The 25,068-nt window shown below is 48.7% G+C and overlaps 1 protein-coding gene across 1 annotated transcript in view; it reads right to left on the reverse strand.

Annotated features, from left to right (window-relative positions):
- Positions 1-24,779, reverse strand: part of SLC38A8 (solute carrier family 38 member 8) — a 47,718-nt gene extending 22,939 nt beyond the window's left edge. Inside the window, exons 1-2 of the mRNA XM_018061777.1 lie at positions 24,591-24,779; positions 19,984-20,182 (exon numbers count right to left, since the gene is read on the reverse strand). Coding sequence (XP_017917266.1) covers positions 19,984-20,182; positions 24,591-24,779 — 388 coding nt within the window. The remainder of the gene's footprint in view (positions 1-19,983; positions 20,183-24,590) is intronic.

Here is a 25,068-nt window from a genome sequence, read left to right on the forward strand (position 1 = left end):
AACACCACAGCCCATCAGATTTTTGACAATACAAAAGCCTTCAGAATCCTTTGACATGGCTGCCATTCAGAATCATTCCCACCACTGCAGCAGCTAAGATTCTTCCTAATATGGCGTCACCTAATAGATGTGGAAACAGTGTCAGACTTTATTTTTTGGGGCTCCCAAGTCACTGCAGATGAAATTAAAAGACCCTTACTCCTTGGAAGGAAAGTTATGACCAACCTAAATAGCATATTCAAAAGCAGAGACATTACTTTGCCAACAAAGGTCCATCTAGTCAAGGCTATGGTTTTTCCAGTGGTCATGTACGGATGTGAGAGTTGGACTGTGAAGAAAGCTGAGCAGTGAAGAATGGATGCTTTTGAACTGTGGTGTTGGAGAAGACTCTTGCGAGTCCCTTGGACTGCAAGGAGATCCAGTCAGTCCATTCTAAAGGAGATTAGTCCTGGGTGTTCTTTGGAAGGATGATGCTAAAGCTGAAACTCCAGTACTTTGGCCACCTCATGCGAAGAGCTGACTCATTGGAAAAGACTCTGATGCTGGGAGGGATTGGGGACAGGAGGAGAAGGGGACGACGGAGGATGAGATGGCTGGATGGCATCACCGACTCGATGGACATGAGTTTGAGTGAACTCTGGGAGTTGGTGATGGACAGGGAGGCCTGGCGTGTTGCAATTCATGGGGTCACAAAGAGTTGGACACAATTGAGTGACTGAACTGAACTGAATATTCTTCTCAGCACTGAGGCTCTCACAATCCTTCTTACACAGCAGGCCTTGAGAATCCTTCCCAATACGGCAGCCCTTCAGGATCCTTCTCAACAGGACAACCACTCAGAATCTTCTCAACACAGCAGCTTCTGAGAATCCTCCAAAACTCGGTAGCCTCCCAAATTCTTCTCGATATGGGGGCCCTCAGAATCCTTCCCAACACTACAGCACCTCAGAATCCTTCTCAACACATAGCCCCTCAGAACGCTTCCCAAACAGGCAGTACCTCAGAATCCTCAACACAGCAGCACATAGATTCTTCTCAGCATGGTGGCATCTGAGATCCTTTGCAAAACAGCTGCCCCGCAAAACCTTCATCAACTTGGCAGTTGCTCAAGGATCTGTCTAAATACTCCAGCCTCTCAAAAATCCTTAACATGCCAGCACCTCAGATCCTTCCTAACATGGTAGCCTCTCAGAATTCTTCTAAACACAGCAGCCCCTCAGATCCTTCCCAATACAGTGGCTTCTGAGAATCTGCCAACATAGGGCAGCCCCAGATTTCTCCCAGCAGAGAGGCTCTCAGATCCCCCCAACATAACAGCTCCTAAGATTCTTCTCAACACTGAGGTACTTAAAATCCTTCTGACAGGGAAGCCCTTCAGAATCCTCCTCAGCACAGTAGCATCTCAGAATCTTTCAAACATGGGACCCCATGAAAAATTCAAAGCAAGGTAGCCCATAAGGTACTTCTCAACACAGAGGGCCTTTGAACATGGCAGCTCCTCAGGATTCTTCCCAACATAACAGCCTCTCAGAATCTTCCTCAAAACTACAGGCCCTCAAAATGCTTACCAACATGGCAACCTTCCCAACACACATGCCTCACAATCATTCTCAACACAAAAGCTCCACAAATCCTTCCCAACACAACAGACCCTCAGAATCCTTCTCAACATGGGGCAGCTCAAAATCTTACTTAGCTCAACACTACCTCAGAATCCTCCTTAAGTCTCAGCCCCTCAGAATCCTTCTGAACACAGAAGCCCACCAGATCCTTCTCAAAACCACAGCCTCTATAACTGCTCTCACATGGTAGCCCTCAGTTCAGTGCAGTTCTCAGTCGTGTCCAACTCTTTGCGACCCCATGAACCACAGCACACGAGGTCTCCCTGTCCATCACTAACTCCTAGAGTCCACCCAAACCCATGTCCATTGTGTCGGTGATGCCATCCAACCATCTCATCCTCTGTCCGTCCCCTTCTCCTCCTGCCCTCAATCTTTCCCAGCATCAGGGTCTTTTCAAATGAGTCAGCTCTCTGCATCAGGTGGCCAAAGGATTGGAGTTTCAGCTTCAACATCAGTCCTTCCAGTGAACACCCAGGACTGATTTCCTTTAGAATGGACTGGTTGGATCTCCTGGCAGTCCAACGGACTCTCAAGAGTCTTCTCCAACACCACAGTTCAAAAGCATCAATTCTTCGGTGCTCAGCTTTCTTCACAGGCCAACTCTCACATCCGTACATGACCAATGGAAAAACTATAGCCTTGACTAGACCTCAAGATCCATCTAAACCACAGCACCTCAGAACCTTGCCAACATGGCAGTCCCAGAGATTGCTTCCAAATACTGCAAACCCTCAGCATCCTTCTCAAAATCATTTTTAACATGGCAGCACCTCTGAATCCTTCTGAATACAGCAGCCCTCAGATCCTTCTCAACATGGCAGCCAGTGAGAATCCTCTAAAGTATGGCAGCCCCTAAGTTTCAACACTGAGGCCTGTAGAATCCATGTGAACGCTGTAGCCCCTTAGAATGCTTCCCAACACAACGGCACCTCAGCAGCCTGTCCAGGATGGCAGCACCACAAATCCTCCTCAACACAGGCTGCTTCCGCTTAGTCATTCGGTCATGTCTGACTCTTTGCGACCCTTCAGAGGCAGCCCACCAGGCTTCTCTGTCCTTGGGATTTTTCAGGCAGACACTGAGGTGGGTTGCCAATTCCTTCTCCACACAGTAGTCTCCCCAAACTCTTCTCCACACAGTAGCCCTTCAGATTCTCAACACAGCACCCTCAGAATCCTTCCAAACACTGAGGCCCTCAGAACACTTCTCAACAAGGTAGCAGCTCAGAATCCTCAACATGGCAGCCGCTCAATATCATTTTCAACATGGCAGCCTCTCAAAATCTTATGAACATAGCAGCCCTCCCTGTCCTTTTCAACAGAGAGCCCCTGAGAATCCTCCAAAGGATGGCAGCTTCTAAGATTCTTCTCAACAGTTTGAGGCCCCTAGAATCCTTCTAAACACAGCAGCCACTCAGAATCCTTCTCAATAATGCAGCACTTCAGAAGCCTCCTCAACAGGACAGGCAGGTACAATCCTTCTCAACTCGGCAGCCCCTAGATCCTCCACAACAGAGCAGCTTCTGAGAATGCTGCTCAACACACATCCCTCAGGATATTTTGCAACTTGGCAGGCCATCAGAATCCTTCTTAATACAACACCCCTCAGATCCTTTCCCAATACAGCAGCTTTCATTAACATGGAAGCCCCTCAAAATCCTTCTGAACACAGCAGCCCCTAAGAATCCTTCCTAACACGTAGTAGCCCTTCAGATACTCCTCAACACAGCAGCACCTCAGAAGGCTTACCAACACAACATACCTCAGAATCATTGTCAACACAACAGCCACTCATATCCTTTCCAATGCAGCAGGCTCTCAGAATCATTTACAACAGAGAGTACCTTAAAATCTTACTCAACATGACACTACCTCAGAATCCTCCTCAATACAGCAGCCCATCAGATTCTTCACACCACAAAAGCCCTTAGAATCTTTTTGACATGGCAGCCTTTCAGAATCATTCTCACCACCGCAGCTGCTAAGATTCGTCCCAACATGGCAGCCCCTAAAATTCTTCTCAATACTGAGGCCCTCAGAATCCTTCTGACAAAGCAACCCATGAGGAAGTCCTTCAGGATCCTTCTCAACAGGACAGCCACTCAAAATCTTCTCAACACCACATCTCCTCCTCAGATCCTTCCCAATATGGCAGCCCACAGAATCCTTCCAAATACCACAGCCGCTCAGCGTCCTTCTCAACAAATCAGCCCATCAGAATCTTCTCAACACAGTGGCTTCTGAGAATCCTCTAAAACACAGCAGCCCCTAAAAATTCTTCTCAACAGAGAGGCCCTCAGAATACTTCCCAACACCATAACTCCTCCTTCTCAACACAGCAGTCCTTCAGAACTCTTCCCAAACAGGTAGTTCCTCAGAATCCTTCCCATCACAGCAGCTCCTCAGAAACTACTCTATGCAGCAATCCCTCACTTCCTTCCCTAAGAGCAGCCATTCAGAATCCTCAACACAGCCACCTGTCAAAATCATTTTCAACATGGCAGCACCTTCCCAATGCTTCCAAATCCTTCCCAATGCTGTAGCCCTTCAGCAGCCTCCGAACACAGAAGTTAAAACCATCAGAACATCTCTACATGGCAACCCCTAACACTCTTCTCAACATGGAGGCCTTCAGAATCCTTCCCAACACATAGCTCCTCACGAGCCTTTCCAACATGGCAACCCTCAGGATCCTTCCCAACACGCAGCCCCTCAAAATCATTTTCAACGTGGCAGCCCCTCACAATCTCCCTTTTGAACAAAGCAGCTCCTCCGCTCCTTCTCAACATGGCCACCTGTGAGAATCCTCCAAAGCACAGCACTCACTAAGATTCTTTTTAGCACTGCAGGCTCTCAGAACACTTCTTAACAAGATAGCAGCTCAGAATCCTTCTTAACATGCAGCCCCTCAAAATCATTTTCAACATGGCAGCATTTCAGAATCTTCTGAATACAGCAGTCCTCATATCCTTCTGAGAATTCTCTAAAGGATGGCAGCCTCTAAGATCCCTCTTAACACGGAGGCCCCCAGAATCCTTCTAAACATGGCGGCTCATTACGATCATTCTAAACATGGCAGAATCTCAGATTCATCTCAATACGGCAGAACCTCAGAATCCTCAACACAGCAGCCACACAGAATACTTCTCAGTCCAGCAGCCCCAAATCCTTCTTAACACGGTAGCCCTTCACATCCTTCCAACACAGCAGCCACTCAGATTTCTCCTCAATAAGGCAGCACCTCAGAATCCTCCTCAATATGGCAACTATTCAGAATCCATCTCAACACTGCATCCTCTCAGAATCCTCTACAACAGCCCCTCATATCCTTCCCAGTGAGGCAGCTACTCAGAATCCTCAGCACAGCAGCCCCTCAGAATCCTTCTCAACACAGCAACTCCACAGAACATTTTCAATGTGGCAGCCCCTCAGAATTCTTATCAATACGGTAGCCCCTCAGAATTATGTTCAACATAGCAGCACCTCAGAATGCTTACCAACACAACCAGGTCTCAGATCCTTCCCAAAACAGCAACCCCTAAGAATCTTCAAAACATGGAGGTTCAGAGAATCCTTCTCAACAGATCAGCCCTTCCTCAACATGGCAGCACATGAGATTTTTATCAACACAAAAGCCCTCACAATCTTTTTCACACAGCAGCCACTCAGAATTCTCATCATGACAGCAGATCAGAATGCTCCTCAATATAGCAGCCCTTCAGGGTAATTTTATACATAGCAGTCCCTCAGAATCCTTCTCAACATGGCAGCCCCTAAGAATCTCATCAACACAGAAATCTTCACAATCCATTTGACACAGTGGGTCCCTTCAGTTCAGTTCCATCGTTCAGTCATGTCCAACTCTGTGACCCCATGAATCGCAGCACACCAGGCCTCCCTGTCCATCACCAACTCCCGGAGTTCACTCAGACTCATGTCCATCGAGTTGGTGATGCCATCCAGCCATCTCATCCTCTGTCGTCCCCTTCTCCTCCTGCCCCCAATCCCTCCCAGCATCAGAGTCTTTTCCAATGAGTCAACTCTTCGCACAAAGTGGCCAAAGTACTGGAGTTTCAGCTTTAGCACAGTCCTTCCAATGAACACCCAGGACTAATCTCCTTTAGAATGGACTGACTGGATCTCCTTGCAGTCCAAGGGACTCTCAAGGGTCCCTTACATCCTTCCAAACACAGCAGAAACTCAGAAACCTTTTCAACAAGGCAGCACTTCAGATCCTTTCCAATGCTGCAACCCCTCAGAATCATTCCGAATAGAAGTCCCCCAGATTCTTCTCAACAAGCATTCCCAAATATTCTGCTCCACATGGAGACTCTAAGAATCTTTCTTAACACAGCAGCCCCTAAGATTATTCTAAACACAGAGGCCATCAGAATCCATCTCGCCGGCAATCCTTTTGTTACTTCTTAAGATGGCAACCCTTAAGATACTTTTCAAAATAAAAGCCCTCAGAAACCTGACATGGCAGCCTATCAGAATCCTTCTCAACGTGGGAGCCACTCAGAATTCTCATCAACACAGCAGTGGCTAAGATTCTTCTCAACATGGCAGCCCCTAGAATTCTTCTCAAAATGCCAGCGCACAGGAATCCACCTGAACACAGCAGTCCCTAAGAATCCTTCCCAACACAGCAGGCCTTCAGAATCGTTTTCAACAGGGAGCACCTCAAAATCTTACTCAACATGACACTACCTCAGAAGAGCCCTCAACACCACAGCCTCTCTAATTCTTCACAACTCAAAAGCCCTCAGAATCCTTTTGACATGGCAGCCCTTCAGAATCATTCCCACCACTGCAGCAGCTAAGATTATTCCCAACATGGCAGCATCTAAGATTCTTCTCAACACTTGAGGCCCTCAGAATCCTTCCCAACACAGCAGTTCCCTCAGGATCCTTCAAACGACGGTCACTCAGAATCCTGTCAACACCATCTACTCAGATCTTTCACAATATGGCAGCCTCACAGAATCTTTTCAAACACTACAGGTCCTCAGTGTCCTTCTCAACACAATAGCTTCTGAGAATCCTCCAAAACACAGCAATCCCTAAAATTCTTCTGAATATGAAGATACTCCAAATCCTTCTCAACATGGCAGCCCATCAGAACTCTTCCCAAACAGGCCATGCCTCAGAAACTGTCCCAACACAGCAGCACATAATCCTTCTCAGAATGGTAGCATCTGAGATCCTTTGCATCTTTAATAATTGGGCTTCCCTTGTAGCTCAGTTGGTAAAGAATCTGCCTGCAATGCAGGAGACCCAGGTTTGATTCTTGGGTCGGGAAGATCCCCTGGAGAAAGAAATGGCAACCCACTTCAGTATTCTTGCCTGGAGAACCCCATGGACAGAGGATCCTGGCAGGCTACAGTCCATGGGGTCACGACAGTCGGACATGACTCAGTGACTAAACCACCACCACCACCACTCAAAACTCTCATCAATTTGGCAGCCTCTCAAGGATCCACCTGAATACCAGAGCCCCTCAAAATCCTTCTGAACATGGCAGCACCTAAGATCCTTCTCTACACCACAGCTCTTGAGAATCCTCCAAACACAACAAGCACCTCCTAAGATTCTTCTCAACATCGAGGCCCTCGATATATTCCAGCATGGCAGCACCTACAATTCTTCTCAACATGGAGCCCCTCAGATCCTCCTCCAAATGGCAGTCCCTCAGAATCCTTCCCAAATGGTAGTTGCTAATATTCTTCTCAACACTACATCCTTTGAGAATTGTTCCCAATGAGGCAGCCCCTCAGGTCCTTCTGAACACTGCAGGCCCTCAGAATCCTTCTCAACAAGGCAGCACCTTAGATCCTCCTCAACACCAAGCCCTCCCAAACTCTTTTCAATGTGGTGGACCCTCAGATCCTTTTCAACACAGCAGCCTCTCAGAATTCTTACTAACAGCATCTGCTCACAATCCTTCCCAAAACACATGCCTCAGAATCATTCTCAACACAACAGCTTCACCGATTCTTCCCAACACAACAGGTCCTTGGAATCCTTTTTAACACGGAGGACCTCAAAATCTTATTCAGAATGACTTACTCCACTGCCTCAGATCCTCAACACTGAAGCCCCTCAGAATTCTTTTGAACACAGAAGCCACCCACATCCTTCTCAACACAAATGCCCCTAGAATCCTTCTTACACAGTAAGCCTCAGGATACATCTAAACCACAGCATTGTAAAACCTTCCCAATATGCCAGTCCCATGAAATCCTTCCCAACACTGCAGGCCCTTGGTATCCTTCTCAACAAGGCAGCACCTCAGAATCCTCCTTAATACAGCAGGTCTTAGAATAATTTTCATTATAGAAGCCCTCAGAATCCTTCCCAAGACAGCAGCCCCTCAGAATCTTCTCAATATGGCAACCCCTCACTTCTTTCCCAAAGATCAACCATTCAGCATCCTCAACACAGCAGCCCTTCAAAATCACTTTTTCAACATGGCAGTCCCTCAGACTCCTCAACACAACAGCCACTTAGAATCCTTCTCAACATGGCAGCATCACAGATACTTCCCAATGCTATCACCCTTCAGCAGACTTCTGAGCACAGAAGCCCCTCAGAACCATCACTAGGTAGACCCTAAGACTCTTCTCAACACAGAGGCCCTCACAATCCTTCTGTTATGGCACCCCCTCAGGATTCTGCTCAACACAGCAGTCCCTTATAATCATTTTCAACATGGCAGCCCCTCTGAATCCTTCTGAACACAGCAACTTCTCAAATCCATCTCAACATGGCAGACCCTTAGTATCCTCTAAAGCACAGCAGCTCCTAAGATTCTTTTCAACATTCAGGTCCCTCATAATCCTTGTGAACGCTGCAGCCCCTTAGAATCCTTCACAACACTGTGAAGCCCCTCAGAACCTTCTCAATATGGCAGCAGCACACATCATCCCAAACATAGTCCCCCAAATCTTCTCAACATGGCAGCCCCTAAGATTCTGCTCTACATGGAGGCACTAAGAATCCTTTCCGAGAAAGCAACCCCTCAGAATACATCTAAACAAAGCACCTCTCAGAATTCTTTCAACACAGCTACTCCTCAGATCCTTCTCAGCACAGCAGCCCCCAACAATCTTCTAAACAAGGAGGCCGTCGGAATCCATCTCAAAAGGCACTCTTTCTAATCTTCCTCAACATGGCAGCCCCTAAGATACTTCTTAAGCCTCAAAATTAAGGATTATTAAGCCCTCAGAATCCTTCCCAACATGGCAGCCACTCAAATCCTTCTCAACATGTAATTCCCTCAGAATCCTCCTCAACCCAATAGCACCTCAGAATTCCTACCAACATGGCATCCACTCACAAACTTTACCAACATGGCATGCCTAAGAGTCATTCTCAACTCAACTGTCCCTCAGATCCTTCCCAACACAGCATTGCCCTCAGAATCCTTTTCAACAGAGAGCACCTCAAAATCTTACTCAACATGACAGTACCTCAGCATCCTCAACACCACAGCCCGTCAGATTCTTTACAGCATGACAGCCCCTAAGATTCTTTTCAACACTGAGGCCCTCAAAATCCTTCCTTCCACCACAGGAAACTGTGAGAATCTAACCCATGAGGAAGCCCCATAGGATTCATCAGGAAAACAACTCAGAAGCCTTCTTAATCACATCACCTCAGAATCTTCCCAATATGGCAGCCCCACAGAATCTTTCTGAATACTACAGGTCTGCAGTGTCCTTCTCAACAAGGCAGCCCCTCAAAATCATCTCAACACAGCAGCTTCTGAGAATCTTCAGAAACACCGCAGCCCCTAAAATTAATCTCAACAAGGAGGCCCTCAGAATCCTACCCAACATCACAGTCACTCAGATACCTTCTTACCACAGCAGCCCCTCAAAACTCTTCCCAAACAGGCATTTCCACAGAATCTATCCAACACAGAAGTCCACAGAGCCTTCTCAACATGGCATCTTCTCAGAATCTTCCTCTACAAGGAAGCAACTAGATCCTTCTCAGCATGGCAGCAGTTGCGATCCTTTGCAAAACAACTGTCCCTTAAAACCCTCATCAACTTAGGAGCTCCTCAAGGATCCATCTAAATAATCTGACCCCTCAAAATCCTTCTCAACATGGCAGTACCTCAGATCCTTCCTAATATGGTAGCCCCTCAATGACACTACATCAGATCTTTCTCAACACTGCAGCTGCTCAGAACCCTTCTCAACACTGCAGCACCTCAGAATTCTTCTCAACATCACAGCATCTCGGAACTCTTCTCATATAGACAGTTCCTCAGGATCCATCTCAACACAGTAGCCCACAGATCCTTCTCAACATGGCATTCTCTTAGAATCCTCCTCTGCACAGAAGCACCTAGATCCTTTTCAACATGGTGGCACCTCAGATCCTTCTTGATAAGACAGCCCCTCAGATCCTCTGCCAAACAGCAGCTTCTCAGAATGCTGCTCACCACATATCCCTCAGAATACTTTGCAACAAGCAGTTCTCAGAACCCTTCTTAACACAACACCCCTCAGATCTTTCCCCAATAGAGAAGCCCCTCAGAATTCTTCTCAACACAGCAGGCCCTCAGAATCCTCAACACAGAAGGCACACAATACCCTTGTCAACATGACAGCCCCTGAACATGGAGGTCCTCAGAATCCATCTCACACAGTAACCCCCCAGAATCTTCCTCAAAATGGAGGCCACTCACAATCCTTCTGAACACAGCAGCCCCTAAGAATCCTTCCTAACATGGCAGCACCTCAGAGCCTCCTCAATACAATAGCACCTCAGAATGCTTACCAACATGCTATGCCTCAGAATTATTCTCAACAAAACAGCCCCTCAGATACTTTCCAATGCAGCCCAGAGAATCCTTCTCAACATGGAGCACCTTGAAAAACATACTCAACAGGACACTACCTCAGTTCTCCTTAAAGCTACCCTCAGAGTTCCTTCTAAACATGGCAGCCCCTAAGATTCTCACAATCCTTGTGACACAGCAGGCTCCTCACATCCAGAAACTCAGCAGAAACTCGAAACCTTCTCAACAGGCAGCACTTCAGATACCTCCCAATGCTGCAGCCCCTCAGAATCATTCTGAACATAGACGCCCCCCAGATCCTTTACAAAAAGCAACTCTGAAGGTTCTGCTCCACATGGAGGCTTTAAGAATCCTTCTCAACACAGCAGGCCCTCAGAATCCTTCTCAACATGGAGCACCTCAAAATCTTACTCATCGTGATACTATCTCAGAATCCTCCTCAACACCATAGCCCCTCAGATTCTTGACAACACAAAGGCCCTCAGAATCCTTCTGACAGGGCAGTCCTTTCAGAATCACTCCCACCACTGCAACTGCTAAGATTCTTCCCAACATGGCGGCCCCTAAGATTCTTCTCAACACTGAGGCCCTCAGAATCCTTCTGACATGACAACCCATGAGAATCCTTCCCAATGTGGCAGCACCCCTCAGGATCCTTCTCAACAGTACAGCCATTAAGAATCCTTGTCAACACCACATCTACTCAGATCCTTCACAATATGGAAGCTCCACAGAATTCTTTCAAACACTACAGGCCCTCAGGATCCTTCTCAACAAGTAGCTTCTGAGAATCCTCCAAAACATGGCAACCCCTAAAATTCTTCTGAACACAGAGAAGTTCAGAACAATTCCCTTGGAGTCCTTCCCAACACCTCAGCACCACAGAATCCTTCTCAACGAGGCAGCCCCTCAAAACTCTTCCCAAACAGGCTGTGCCTCAGAATTTGTCCTAACACAGCAGTACATAAATCTTTCTCAGCATGGTAGCATCTGAGATCCTTTGCAAAACAGCTGCTCCTCAAAACTCTCATCAATTCAGCTGCCTCTCAAGGATCCACTTAACAAACACCCTGGTCCCTGAAAATCTTCTCAACATGGCAGCACCTCAGATCCTTCTCTACACTATAATTCCTGCTGCTGCTGCTAAGTCACTTCAGTCGTGTCCGACTCTGTGCGACCCCATAAACGGCAGCCCACCAGGTTCCCCGTCCCTGGGATTCTCCAGGCAAGAACACTGGAGTGGGTTGCCATTTCCTTCTCCAATGCATGAAAGTGAAAAGTGAAAGTTGAAGTCACTCAGTTGTGTCCGACTCTTAGCGACCCCATGGACTGTAGCCTACCCGGCTCCTCCATCCATGGGATTTTCCAGGCAAGAGTACTGGAGTGGGTTGCCATTGCCTTCTCCCCTATAACTCCTGGAGAATTCTCCAAAACACGGCACCTCCTAAGATTCTTATCAACACAGGGGTCCTCAGAATATTTCCCAGCATGGCATTTCCTACAGTTCTTCTCAACATGGAGCCCCTAGAATCATACTCACATGGAGCCCTACAAATTCTCCTCAAAATGGCAGTCCCTCAGAACCCTTCTCAAACCACAGCTGCTAACATTCTCCTTCTCAGTACTATATCCCCTGAGAATTTCTCCCAATGGGGCAGCCCCTCAGGTCCTTCTGAACACTGCAGGCCCTCAGAATCCTTCTCAACAAGGCAGCACCTTAGATCCTCCTCAATACCCAGCCCTCCCAACATGGTGGACCCTCAGGTCCTTTTCAGCACAGCAGCCTCTCAGAATTCTTACTAACAGCATCTGCTCACAACCCTTCCCAACACACTTGCCTCAGAATCATTCTCAATAGCCCACAGATCATTCCCAACACAACAGGCCCTTGGAATCTTAACATGGAGCACCTCAAAATTTTACTTAGAATGACACTGCTTCAGATCCTCCTCAACCCTGCAGCCCCTCAGAATCCTTCTCAACACAAAAGCCCCTAGAATCCTTCTCACACAGTAGCCCTCATCTAAACCACAGCATCTTAGAACCTTCCCAAAATAGCAGTCCCATGAAATCCTTCCAAACACTGCAGACCCTCAGTATCCTTCTCAACAAGGCAGCACCTTGGAATTCTCAATCTCCTTAACAGCAGCTCTTCAAAATAATTTTCATCATAGAAGCCCTCAGAATCCTTCCCAACACAGCAGCCCCTCAGAATCCTCTCAGTACAGCAACCCCTCACTTCCTTCTCAAAGATCAGCCACTCAGAATTCTCAACATGGCAGCACTTCAGGATCCTTCTCAACACAGCAGCCACTCAGAATCCTTCTCAACATGGTAGCAACACAGATCTTTTCCAGTGCTGTAGCCCTTCAACAGCCTTCTGAACACAGAAGCCCCTTAGAACCATCACAACAAGGTAGATCCTAAGATTATTCTCGACATGGAGGTACTCACAATCCTTCTGATATGGCACCCCCTCAGGATTCTACTCAACACAGAAGTCCCTCATAATCATTTTCAACATGGCAGCCCCTCTGAATCCTTCTGAACACAGCAGCATCTCAGATCCTTCTCAACATGGCAGCCCCTTAGAATCCTCTAAAGTACGGCAGCCATTAAGATTCAACACTGAGGCCCCTCAGAATTCTTGTGAACATTGTGGCACCTCAGAATCCTTCCCAACACTGCAGCACCACAGAACTTTCTCAGTATGGCACACCACAAATCCTTCTTAACACAATAGTCCCCCAAAATTCTTCTCAACACAGTAGCTCTTCAGATCCTTCTCAACACTGCACCCTCAGAATCCTTCCATACAACTGCAGGCCTTCAGAACTCTTCTCAACAAGGCAGCAGCTCAGAATCCTCCTCAACATGGCAGCCCTTCAAACTCATTTCAACATGGCAGTCCTTTAGGGTCTTCTGAACACAGTAGCCCTCCTATCCTTCTCAACACAGCAGGCCCTGAGAATCCTCCAAAGGATGGCTACCTCTAAGATTTTTGTCAACATTTTGAAGACCCTAGAATCCTTCTAGACATGACAATCTTTTGAAACATGGCAGCACCTCAGAATCCTCAACTCAGCAGTCACATAGAATACTTCTCAATACAGTAGCTCCCCCAAATCCTTCCCAACATACCAGCATCTCACATCCTTCCAACACAGTACCCACTTAGAATTCTTCTCAATAAGGCAGCACCTCAGAATCCTCAACAGGACAGGCAGGCATTATCCTTTTCAACTTGGCAGCCCCTCAGATCCTTCCCAACAGGGCAGTCCCTCAGATCCTCCACAAAAGAGCAGCTTTTCAGAATGCTGCTCAACACACATCCCTCAAAATACTTTGAAACATGGCACACTTTCAGAACATTGTTAACACAACACTCCTCAGATCCTTTCCAATACAGCTGCCCTCAGAATCCTTCTCAACATGGAGTACCTAAAAAATTACTCAACATGACACTACCTCAGATCCTCAATTCTGCACCTTCTCAGAATCCTTCTAAAAATAGCAGGCCCTCAAATCCTCATCAACATGACAGCTCACAAGATTATTCTTAACACAGAGGTCCTTCCTCTGAACCCATCTCACAGAACAGCCTGTCAGAATTCTCAACACAGAAGCCCCTCAGAATCCTGAACAGACCAGCATCTAAGAATTATTCCTAACACAGCAGCCCCACAGATCCTTCTTAACATGTAACCCACTCAGATCCTCAAAAACACAGCCCTCTCAGATCCTTTCCAACTCAGCAGGCTCTGAGAATCCATCTCAATATGGAGTACCTCAAAAACTTACTCAACACGACATTGCCCAGATCCTCCTCAACCATTCAGTTCAGTTGCTCAGTCGTGTCTGACTCTTTGCGACCCCATGAATCGCAGCACACCAGGCCTCCCTGTCCATCACCAATTCCCGGAGTTTACACAAACTCATGTCCATTGAGTCAGTGATGCCATCCAGCCATCTCATCCTCTGTCGTCCCCTTCTCCTCCTGCCCCCAATCCCTCCCAGCATCAGGGTCTTGTCCAGTGAGTCAGCTCTTCTCCAATGAGTCAGCTCTTTGCATGAGGTGGCCAAAGTATTGGAGTTGCAGCTTCAGCATCAGTCCTTCCAATGAACACCCAGGACTGATCTCCTTTAGGATGGACTGGTTGAACCTCCTTGCAGTCCAAGGGACTCTCAAGAGTCTTTTGAACCACAGTTCAAAAGCATCAATTCTTCAGCGCTCAGCTTTCTTCACAGTCCAACTCTCACATCCGTACATGACCACTGGAAAAACTATAGCCTTGACTAGACGGACCTTTGTTGGCAAAGTAATATCTCTGCTTTTTAACATGCTATCTAGGTTGGTCATAACTTTCCTTCTAAGGAGTAAGCGTCTTTTAATTTCATGGCTGCAATCACCATCTGCAGTGATTTTGGAGCCCAAAAAAATAAAGTCTGACACTGTTTCCACTGTTTCCCCATCTGTTTGCCATGAAGTGATGGGACCAGATGCCATGATCTTCATTTTCTGAATGTTGAGCTTTAAGCCAAATTTTTCACTCTCCACTTTCACTTTTTAGTTCCTCTTCACTTTCTGCCATAAGGGTGGTGTCATCTGCATATCTGAGGTTATTGATATTTCTCCTGGCAATCTTGATTCCAACTTGTGCTTCTTCCAGCCCAGAGTTTCTCATGATGTACTCTGCGTATAAGTTAAATAAGCAGGGTAACACTATACAGCCTTGACGACTCCTTTTCCTATTTGGAACCAGTCTGTCCATGTCCAATTCTAACTGTTGCTTCCTAACCAGCATACAGGTTTCTCAAGAGGCAGGTCAGGTGGTCTGGTTTTCCCATCCATGCACACCCTCAAAACCCTTTTCAACATGGCAGACCCTAAGCTTCTGCTCCACAGGGGGGCACGAAGAATCTTTCTCCACACAGCAGCTCCTCAGAATACATCTAAACACAGCACCCCTCAGAATCCTTCTCAACACAGCAATTCCTCATATCCTTCTCAACGCAGCAGCCCCTAAGATTCTTCTCAACACGGAAGCCATCAGAATCCATCTCACAATGCAACCCTTCTGATTCTAAGCCCCTAAAATCCTTCTCAATACAAAAAGCCCTCAAAATCCTGACATGGCAGCCCCTCAGAATCCTTCCTAAACTGCAGTTGCTAACATTCTTCTCAACACTGCAGGCCCGGAGAATCCTTCTCAACAAGGCAGCACCTCAGATCCTCCTCAGCAAGCCAGCCTTAACCTCTTCTCAACACAGCAGCCCCTCAGAATGCCTCTCACATGGCATCCCTCAGAATCCTTCCCAATACTAAAGCCCCTCAAATCCTTCTCAACACAGCATTCCCTCAGATCCTTCCCGATGGGGCAGCTCTCATGAATTCTCCAAAATACAGCAGCCCCTAAACTTCTTCTCAACACAAGGCCCTCAGAATCTTTCCCAACTCAGCAGCCCCTTATATCCTTCCCAACACAGAAGCCCCCAGAATCCTTCTGAACACAGAAGCCCTCCTCCAGATCCTTCTCAACACAACATCTCCCTAATCCTTCTCATACAATAGCCCTCAGGATCCACCTAAATTGCAGCACATCAGAACCTTCCCAGCACGGCAGTCCCTCAGAATCCTTCCAAATACTGCAGGCCCTTTGTATTCCTCTTAACAGACAGCACCTCAGAATCCTCAACATGCAGCTCTTCAAAATAATTTTTATCATAGCTGCTCTCAGAATCCTTCCCAACACAGCAGTCCCACAGAATCCTCTCAATATGTCAGCCCCTCACTTCCTTCTCCAAAAGCAACCATTCACAATCCTCAATACAGGTGCCCCTCACAATCATTTTCAATGTAGCAGTCCCTCAGTGCGTTAAATCACTCAGTCATGTCTGACTCTATCTGACCCATGGACTGTAGCCCACCAGGTCCCTCTGTCCATGGGATTTTCCAGGCAAGACTACTGGAGTGGGTTGCCATTTCCTTCTCCAGGTCTTCCCAACCCAGGGATTAAACTTCAGAATCACCTCAATATGGCAACACCTTAGATTCTTCCCAATGCTGTAGCCATTCAAAAAATGTTCGGAACACAGAAGTCCCTCAGAACCATCTCAGTAAGGCAGCCCTTAAGATTCTTCTCAACACAGAGGCCCTCAGAATCCCACCCAACGGGACAGCCCCTAAGATTCTTTTCAGCACTGCATGCCGTCAGAATACTTCTCAACAAGGTAGCAGCTGGGGATTCTCAACATCACAGTCCCTCAGAATCCTTCCCCAAACTGCAGGCATTCAACTCATCCTCAGGATTTGAATCAGCCCCTCAGAACCCTTCCCAATACTGTAGCACCTCAGAATCCTTCTCAACACAGCAGCCTCTAACAAAGAGGCCATCAGAATCCATCTCACAAGGCAGCCCTTCTGAATTGTCCTCAACATGGCAGCCCCTAAGATACTTCTCAACACAAAAGCCCTCAGAATTCCTGTGACACAGCTGACCATCAGAATCCTTCCCAACATGGTAGCCACTAAGAATTCTCATCAACACAGCAGTCCCTAAGATTCTTCTCAACACAGCAACCCTTAGAATCCTTCTCAAAATGACAGTCCGCAGGAATCCATCTAAACAAAGCAGCCTCTAAGAATCCTTCCCAACATGGCAGTTCCTCAGATCATTCTCAGAATGCTTCTCAACACAGAAGCACCTCAGAATTCTTACCAACGGCATCTACTCACAAACCTTACCAACACGGCATGCCTCAGAATCATTCTCAACACAACAGCCACTCAGATTCTTCCCAACACAGCAGGCCCTCAGAATCCTTCTCAACATGAGGCACCTCAAAAGCTTACTCAACATGACACTACCTCAGAATCCTCCTGAACACCACAGCCCCTCAGATTCTTGACAACACAAAAGCCTTCAGAATCCTTTTGACATGGCACCCTTCAGAATCGTTTCCACCACTGCACCTACTAAGATTCTTCCCAACATGGTGGCCCCTAAGATTCTTCTCAACACTGAGGCCGTCAGCATCCTTCTGATACAGCAGGCCTTGAGAATCCTCCCCTTCTCAATCCTGCATCTCCTCAGATCCTTTCCAATAGGGCTGCCCCACAGAATCCTTCTGAAATCTACAAGTCGTCAATGTCCTCAGCAAGGCAGCGCATCAGAATCATCTTAACACAGAAGCTTTTGAGAATCCTCAGAAACACGGCAGCCCCTAAAATTATTCTCAACACGGAGGCCCTCAGAATCCTACCCAATACAACAGTACCTCAGATACCTTCTCAACACAGCAGTCCCTCAGAACTCTTCCCAAATAGGCAGTTCCTCAAGATCTGTCCCAACAAAGCAGGCCACAGATCCTTCTCAACATGGCATCCCCTCAGAATCCTCAACACAGCAGCCCCTCAAAGATCCATCTAAACACTCCAGACCCTCAAAATTCTGCTCAACATGGCAGCCCCTCAGAATCCTTCTAAACACCTCAGCTGCTGAGAATCCGCCAAAAAAACAATCACCTCCTAACATTCTTCTCAACACAGAAGCCCTCAGAATACTTCTCAGCATGGTAGCCCCTAGAATCGTTCTCACCTGGTTAGCCCCTCAGAATCCTTCCCAAACTGCAATTGCTACATTCTCCTCAATCAACATGGCCGGCCCTCCAAATCCCTCTCAATACTGCAGCCCCTCAGAATCTTCCCCAACATGGCAGCCCCTGGTACCCTTCTCATCACCCAGCCTTCCCAAATTCTTCTCAACATGGCAGGCCCACAAATCCTTTGCAACACAGCAGCCCCTTAAGATCCCTGCCTCTGCAACAGCCCACAGATCCTTCTTAACACTGCAGCCCTTTAAGTCTTCCTCAATTCCACATCCCCTGAGAATCCTTCTCCACACGGCAGCACCTCAGAATGTGTCTCCTAAGAGCAGCACCACCAGCCGAACATAACTGAAACTTGACATAACCTCTACTGCCCACGGTCAGCAGGGCATCCTTGCACCCATTTACCCACTGAGAGGTTCAGAGGTTCAGATCTACCAACTTTCATTTTTTTGAGGGATGAGAGCGCTTCCCACAACACGGGAGCTTTTAATTTCCATAACCCCGCGTCGGGGGCCTTTTTTCATGGTTCAAGAGACAGAAGAGACAAAACAAACAGTAAAACAGACTGAGATCCATCATCTCAGTAATTACATTCCAAGTAAAAGTCTAAAATATTCCAATTAAAACCCAAGACTGCCAAGATGATAAAAAGCAAGACCTGACCATATGCTGTCTACAAGAAATGCATTTTAAAATTCCAAGCCACAGTTAGGTTCACAGTCAGAGTGGGAAGAGAAATTCTGTACAAACGCTAATCTTAAGGATGCTAGAGAGGCTATATTCATAGAAGAGAAGGCGGATATAATGACAAAGTAATTCAGAGACAAAAATGGAAATTTCATAATAAAAAGGCAATTCACAGTGTGTGCTTAATAATAAGAGTTTCAAAAACTATGAGCAAAAAATTCATAGGATTAAAGGGATCGACAAATCGGCAATCACAATCAGAGATTTTAACACTTTCTCAGAACCAAACAGAAGAACTAGACTTCCCCACCCCGCTGCCCACTCCCCACAAATCTGCAAAGCCACGGAAGGTCTGACCTAAGCTCTGGCTCATCTTGACGTAAAGGAGGGTTCTAAAACACTGCATTCAACAACCACACACACCCTTTGAGAGCTCAGTAAGGGACTTACTTCCCGGGTGGTCCAGTGGTTAGCACTCCACGCTCCCAATGCAGATGGCCCGAGGTTTAATCACTGTTCAGGGAACTAGATCCCACATGCCACAAATAAAGACCCTACTTGTCACAGCGAAGAGCTCACATGCCACAGCAAAGACCTGATGCAGCCAAATAAACAAATATTTTTTTAAAAAAGAGATCAACAAGACAGACTGCACCTGAGCCACAGAGCAGGTCTCAAATTCCACAATGATGTATGTGTGTTCTCCGACCGTGATGCATTTGAGGGAGAAACCACAAGCGCACTGAGGAAACCCCTAAATCATTGGAAACCGAACTGCACAATTCTAAACACCCCAAGGGTCAAAGAAGAAATCGTAGCAAAAATTAGCAAAGGTCTGAACGGCATGAAAGGGAAACCAGAATATACCAAAATCAGCAAGACACAGCCAAAGCAGTTCTTAGAGGGAAGTTGTTAGTGGGGGACTAGAGGCCAAGGATGCGTGAGCCGAGCCTTCAAGGCCCCCAAACTCAAGGGCTACTGGTTCTCTCTCACAGGGACATCTCTGCAGTTGGTGCCACCTCCCATGTGTAAAATGAGTCCCCATGGGACACCCCAGCACAGCCCCCTCTCTAACTCTGCTATACTGATAATTACTTCTCCTAGACCTCCCTTCCCTACAACGTTAGGAAGTAGGAGTGGTCTCAGCCTCTGTTGAGGGCCAGGGCCCAGCCCCACATCCACGTCCTGCTCATCCACCAGGAGCCCTGAGCTCCACAAAGGGGTCACCTCGACTGCAGCGCAGGTACTCACGCTTCTCCAGCTGGTCGCCGACCACCCTGAGGAAGGCCACGGAGATCATGAGCAGGTTGACGACGAAGCAGGCCTCACACAGCTTGCCGATGGCAGGGCCACACAGCCCTCCGACCACGCCTTGGTAGGTGGCCTGGCCGCTGACGGAGGCAGCGTAGCCCAGGACGACCAGCCCGCTGATCAGGAAGACCAGGGAGACCTGCCGAACAGGACCGTGGCATTGGGCATCCCCACAGCTGCTCAGCCCACTCCCAGCGAGCCTCAGCTGCAGAGGCCACGGCCTGACGAGCCACTAGCCCATTCCCGAAAACCAGAGTTACAAAGCAGGTGGATTCTAGAGGCCATGCTGGTCTAAATCTGTGAATCTGGGATTCATGCCAAACCACACCAGCTGGACAAATGAGGCTTTGGAAACCCAGGGTTTAAATTACTTTCCTAAGATCACATGGGTTGTGGGTGGAGAGCCATAAAGCATGGTGGTTAGGAAGCAGGCATGCTGCTGCTACTAAGTCGCTTCAGTCGTGTCCGACTCTTTGCAACCGCATGGACTGCAGCCTACCAAGCTCCTCCGTCCATGGGATTTTCCAGGCAAGAGTACTGGAGTGGGGTGCCTTCTCCACCTTCTCCAAAGAAACAGGCATACTTGGGTTCAATTCCAACCCTGCCACTCACCCGCTCTGTGGCATAGGGCCAACCATCAGTCTGTTTTCCCATCTGTGAGATGGGGATGATACCATCTACCTTACTGGGGGATTGTGAAGCATTTGGGCTTAACAAAGTACATAATGCACTCAGCTCAGTGCCTGGCACGTGGTAACCGCTCAAGACGTGACAGCTGGGGACTGCCCTGTGGCCTGCTGGCTACGACTCTGTGCTCCCCATACAGGGCCCTGGGAACTGGGTCCTTCAAGCCACAACTAAGAGCTCATAGGCCTCAGCTAAAGATGCCATGGGCCACAACTAAGACCTGGTGGAGCCAAATAAAAATTTAACAACAACAAAAGAAATGGTCGTCGTTTCTCTCCAGACTCCCTCTCCAGGGCTCTCCCTACTTCAGTGTAAATTTTTCCAACACTATGAAAACTTTTCAAACATCTAGGAAAACTGGAAGAATTTCACAATGAACACCATGTCCTCACCACCTAGATTCTACTAGGAGTAGGTCCCTGTGCTTGTTTTATCACATCTCTTACCACGTGTCCACATGTCCATCTAAACTTGGGGGTACATTTCAAGGCCAGCTGTGGGTATCAGTATACTTATCACCAAAGATCTGGGCATTAATGGAGTGTCATTAATTGGAGTTTGAGGTTTGTTTATAGTCCTTCTCTCTTGTAAGAAGAAATTACACACCATGAAATGCAGTCGTGAGGGCATCACTGGAAGGGGTACAACTAAGGTATATGTGCAACCTGAACCCCTGCCAAGACACAGAACATCACATCCCTGAGCTCCCCTCCTGTTCCCATCCTAGATCCAGAAAAAAATGCTCTACAGTACTTTGCTTTTACATATTTTCCTATCTGGCTTCTTCCACTGAGCAGTAACTCTTGTGAGGGCCAGCCCTGTCGGATGCGTCAGTAGTTTATTCCTATTTTGCTTCAGTGCTGTTTCACAGGGTGGATAGAATCACTTGGCTGGTCCAGTCCCTTTTGCCAGACATCTGGGCTGTCCTTCGTTTTGGCTGCTATGAATGAAGAGCTGAGCATTCTAGAATGAGTCATGCTGAGGACCCACGTTTCCCTCTCCTGGACACACACCTAGGAATGGAATTTGTGGGTGTCAGGGTAGACATGTGTTCAACTAACTCTGGCAATTTCTTATAAACCGTTTTCCAAATCATCTGTGCCACTCGACACCCACCCCCAGCGATGCACTTGAGTCCCACTTGTCCACGGAGTTAAATGTTTTTGAGTCTCTCCAGGCTGGACCATTACCTGTGCCTAAGTTGGACCTGGTCTCCACACTCAGACCCCCTCCCACAGTTCTATGAAGGAGAAGAATGCAGAAGTGGCAAGGTGCTCAACCTAGAAGCCTGGGGAAAGCTAGGCTGGCCCCTTCAGACCCAGTTCGTGCCCTGACTGCAGGCTTGTTACTACTCCAGCAGCCTGAGGGCAACATCCACTGCTAAGTGGACCGAGTCAGAGAAACTTAGAAGTTTAGAGCCAGGAAGAACACGCATGCTCCCTCCCGCCCCTGGACTTCTGTCCAAGATGGCTCCTCTGCCTGGAACTCCCTTCTGCCTCCACCACTGCCCCTCACCTGGGGATGGGCATCCCTACTTCCCAACCCCGCCCCCGAAGGTCACCTCCTCCAGGAAGCCTCCCCACACTTCACCCCTGAGCTGGATTCAACCTTCTCTGTTTCAGGCTCTGGCAGAACCATGCCTTTTATGGGCACAATTATTCTTATGGTGGGTTGAATCCCCTCAAAAGTCTCATCTCCAGAACCTGTGAAAGCGGCTTAGTGGCACCCATCTTTGCAGGCACAGATAATGAAGATGAAAGGGGTCTTCACAGGTTAAAATTAAGGACCTTGAGATGAGGTCGCTCTGGATGATCCAAGTGGGCCTCAAAGCCAATGACGTCCTCATAAGAGACAGAAAAGGAGGAGACGCAGAGGAGCGGCCAAGTGACGACGCGGCCACAAGCAAAGGAACAGCTGGAGCCCCCAGGAGCTGGAGAGGTAGGAAGGACCTTTTGAGGAGTCTTTAAGGGAACATGACTCTGCTACACTGGAATTCGGGCTTGAGGCCTCCAGGACTGGGACAGCATACACTTCGGTTGTTTTACGCTGCTCAGTTTGTGGTCCTTGGGTCCAGGGGCCCGGTGCATACAGTGTGGCGATCATCACCAGACTCTAAGCTCCATGGAGACTGGGGTCGTGTCTTTTTGCTTATGTTCAGCCCCCAGGAGAGCATCCAGTACATAGCAGGCACTGGCAAATATTTTGGACAAAAGGAAGCGAAGGGGGTCAGACTGAGCCTCAGCCAGTGAAGGCAAGTCTCTGCTAACGCAGTGAGCTGACCACACAGGACTGGGTGACCCTCGAGAGGGTCCCTGAGCCTCTGAGCAGCCAGTAGGCAAAAGCCCCTGGCCAGACTGCCTCTCTCTTTGCAGCTGAGGAAGATCCAGGCTCATTAATTTCATTAATCCTCCAAAGCTAATGGAGCCATGAGAGACCTAAAATCCCATACCACGAGCCTCCCAGTGGCAGGGATGTTTAAATATTCCACCAACCCGAGGCGGGGCAGAACTATCTGGTGAAGAGGGAGAGACAGGAAATGGGGTGGGGGAAGGGTGAGCTGCTTGCCAGCCTGACTTTCTCCCTTGTGGGGAGTTTCCACTGATTCCTATTTGGGGTCCCCTTTCCTCAAGTCTGCCTGCTCAGGGTAGGAGCTTTAGACCATCCCAGGCCAACGGCAAGCCACCCTAGCAGCATCCGTGTCACCAGGGAGGCCCACCAGCACAGAGTCAGCATCTACGGGCCCGGAGGCGCTGGGAGACCCCACACGGAGCCTGGGGAGCGAGTTGGCTGCTGCCCGTCTGCCTCAGCCCAGCCTGCTGCCCTCTGACTGGCCAGACCCCCACACCGGCCCCACCTTCTCCGTTGCTGACCCTCTGTGGCTGGAGGTTGGGCTCCCTGTTCGGGGAACAGCAAACACAGCCTTGTTGCCCATCACGTGCACCCACACAAGCTGGGGCTCAGTGCCGCCTCGGAGGGGGCTTCTCAGCTTCCACCACCCCCAAAGGGGTCACACCCCCCTCCCCAGCGCCACTGCCCACCACCTCATTCGACTTCCTGAATCTTATCCAAGCTCCCCGTCAGAGCACGCTTCAGGAGGACAGAGCCTGCACGGTCCAAACGGGCGCTGGGCCAGCGCGGGGGTGGCACAGGCTACTGGACACCACACAGGGTGGTATTTGGCAGCTTCCAGAAGGATCAGAAAGGCCCAACGGAGTCCTTATCAGCAGCTGCCAGGGAAAAGCCTTTGACATGATGCCTGTCAGAGAGCTCACCAGGAAATGCCTGATTCCTATCAGCTAATAAAATGAAGCTGTGCTAACCAGCAGCTCTTCTCCACTGAGGATGGTCAGCCCCTGGAACTTTCTGGAAAGGGAGGGAGTTTAGGCTCCACATGCAGCAGTGGCCAAACACCCCTGACACTGCACAGGCTGGGGGCTTACGGCAAGTCACTCCTGCTCTGCCCACAGGATTTGGGCTTTAGTTGTGGAGCGGAGACCAGCCGCCAAGAGAAGGCAGGCAGTGGCTCAGCTCATCATAGGCTGGGTTCACAGGCTGCTGGTGCGGCGAGCACAGCTCCACCTGCCCTCCCCCACTCCTCCCCCCAACCCCCACCTGGCTGCATGGACCTCAGCTCCAAGGATGCTCACGGCCCGGGTCTGCAGCTTTACACTGGGATTTTTCTTTCTCCCCCATGAGCTGAGAGGGACAAAAAAACAAAACACAGGAGTAATTTTGCAGACAGGCAGCTCTGCAGAAGCAATGCCTAGGGTTCCACCTGGAAAAATAAAATTCAGCTCCTACCTGCTCCCAGAGACCACCCTCCCCAACCCCGCCCCGTGAAACAGCCTACGACAGCTTACCAGCTCCACGAGGAAAGCGGGGGCCACTCCCCCAGCCTTGTGGAAGGCCCATGGAAAGTTGAGTAGGCCAGCGCCCAGTGCGGACTTCAGAAGGATGAAGACGGCACCCAGCGAGGACAGGCCAGGGCCGGAGGTCATGGGGACCGGCTTTTCTGAAAGGCCTCCACCTCCTGGGGTCTGCCCCTCCATGGCTGGAAGGAGAGTGGGGAGGGGGGTCGTCTCGAGACCTCCGGCTGGGAGGGGTCCTTTCCTCCACTGAGCCAGGGCATCCATCGCAACCACCAGCCCTCGTATGCTTTTGGAGCTTCTTATCTCCTTTCCAGAGCCTTACACACCCACCTGCCCTATAACACCTGGTCCTCATGCCTTCCCCTCAACAAATGTTTCCCCCCAACTTTTACCCCTGTTCATCAGCACTCCTGCCCTCCCACTCAACTCAAGGCCACCGAGGCTGCCCCCTCCCCTTTCTCTTCCAACC

This window comes from Capra hircus, chromosome 18 (assembly GCF_001704415.2).
Source record: "Capra hircus breed San Clemente chromosome 18, ASM170441v1, whole genome shotgun sequence".
Taxonomy (NCBI): domain Eukaryota; kingdom Metazoa; phylum Chordata; class Mammalia; order Artiodactyla; family Bovidae; genus Capra; species Capra hircus.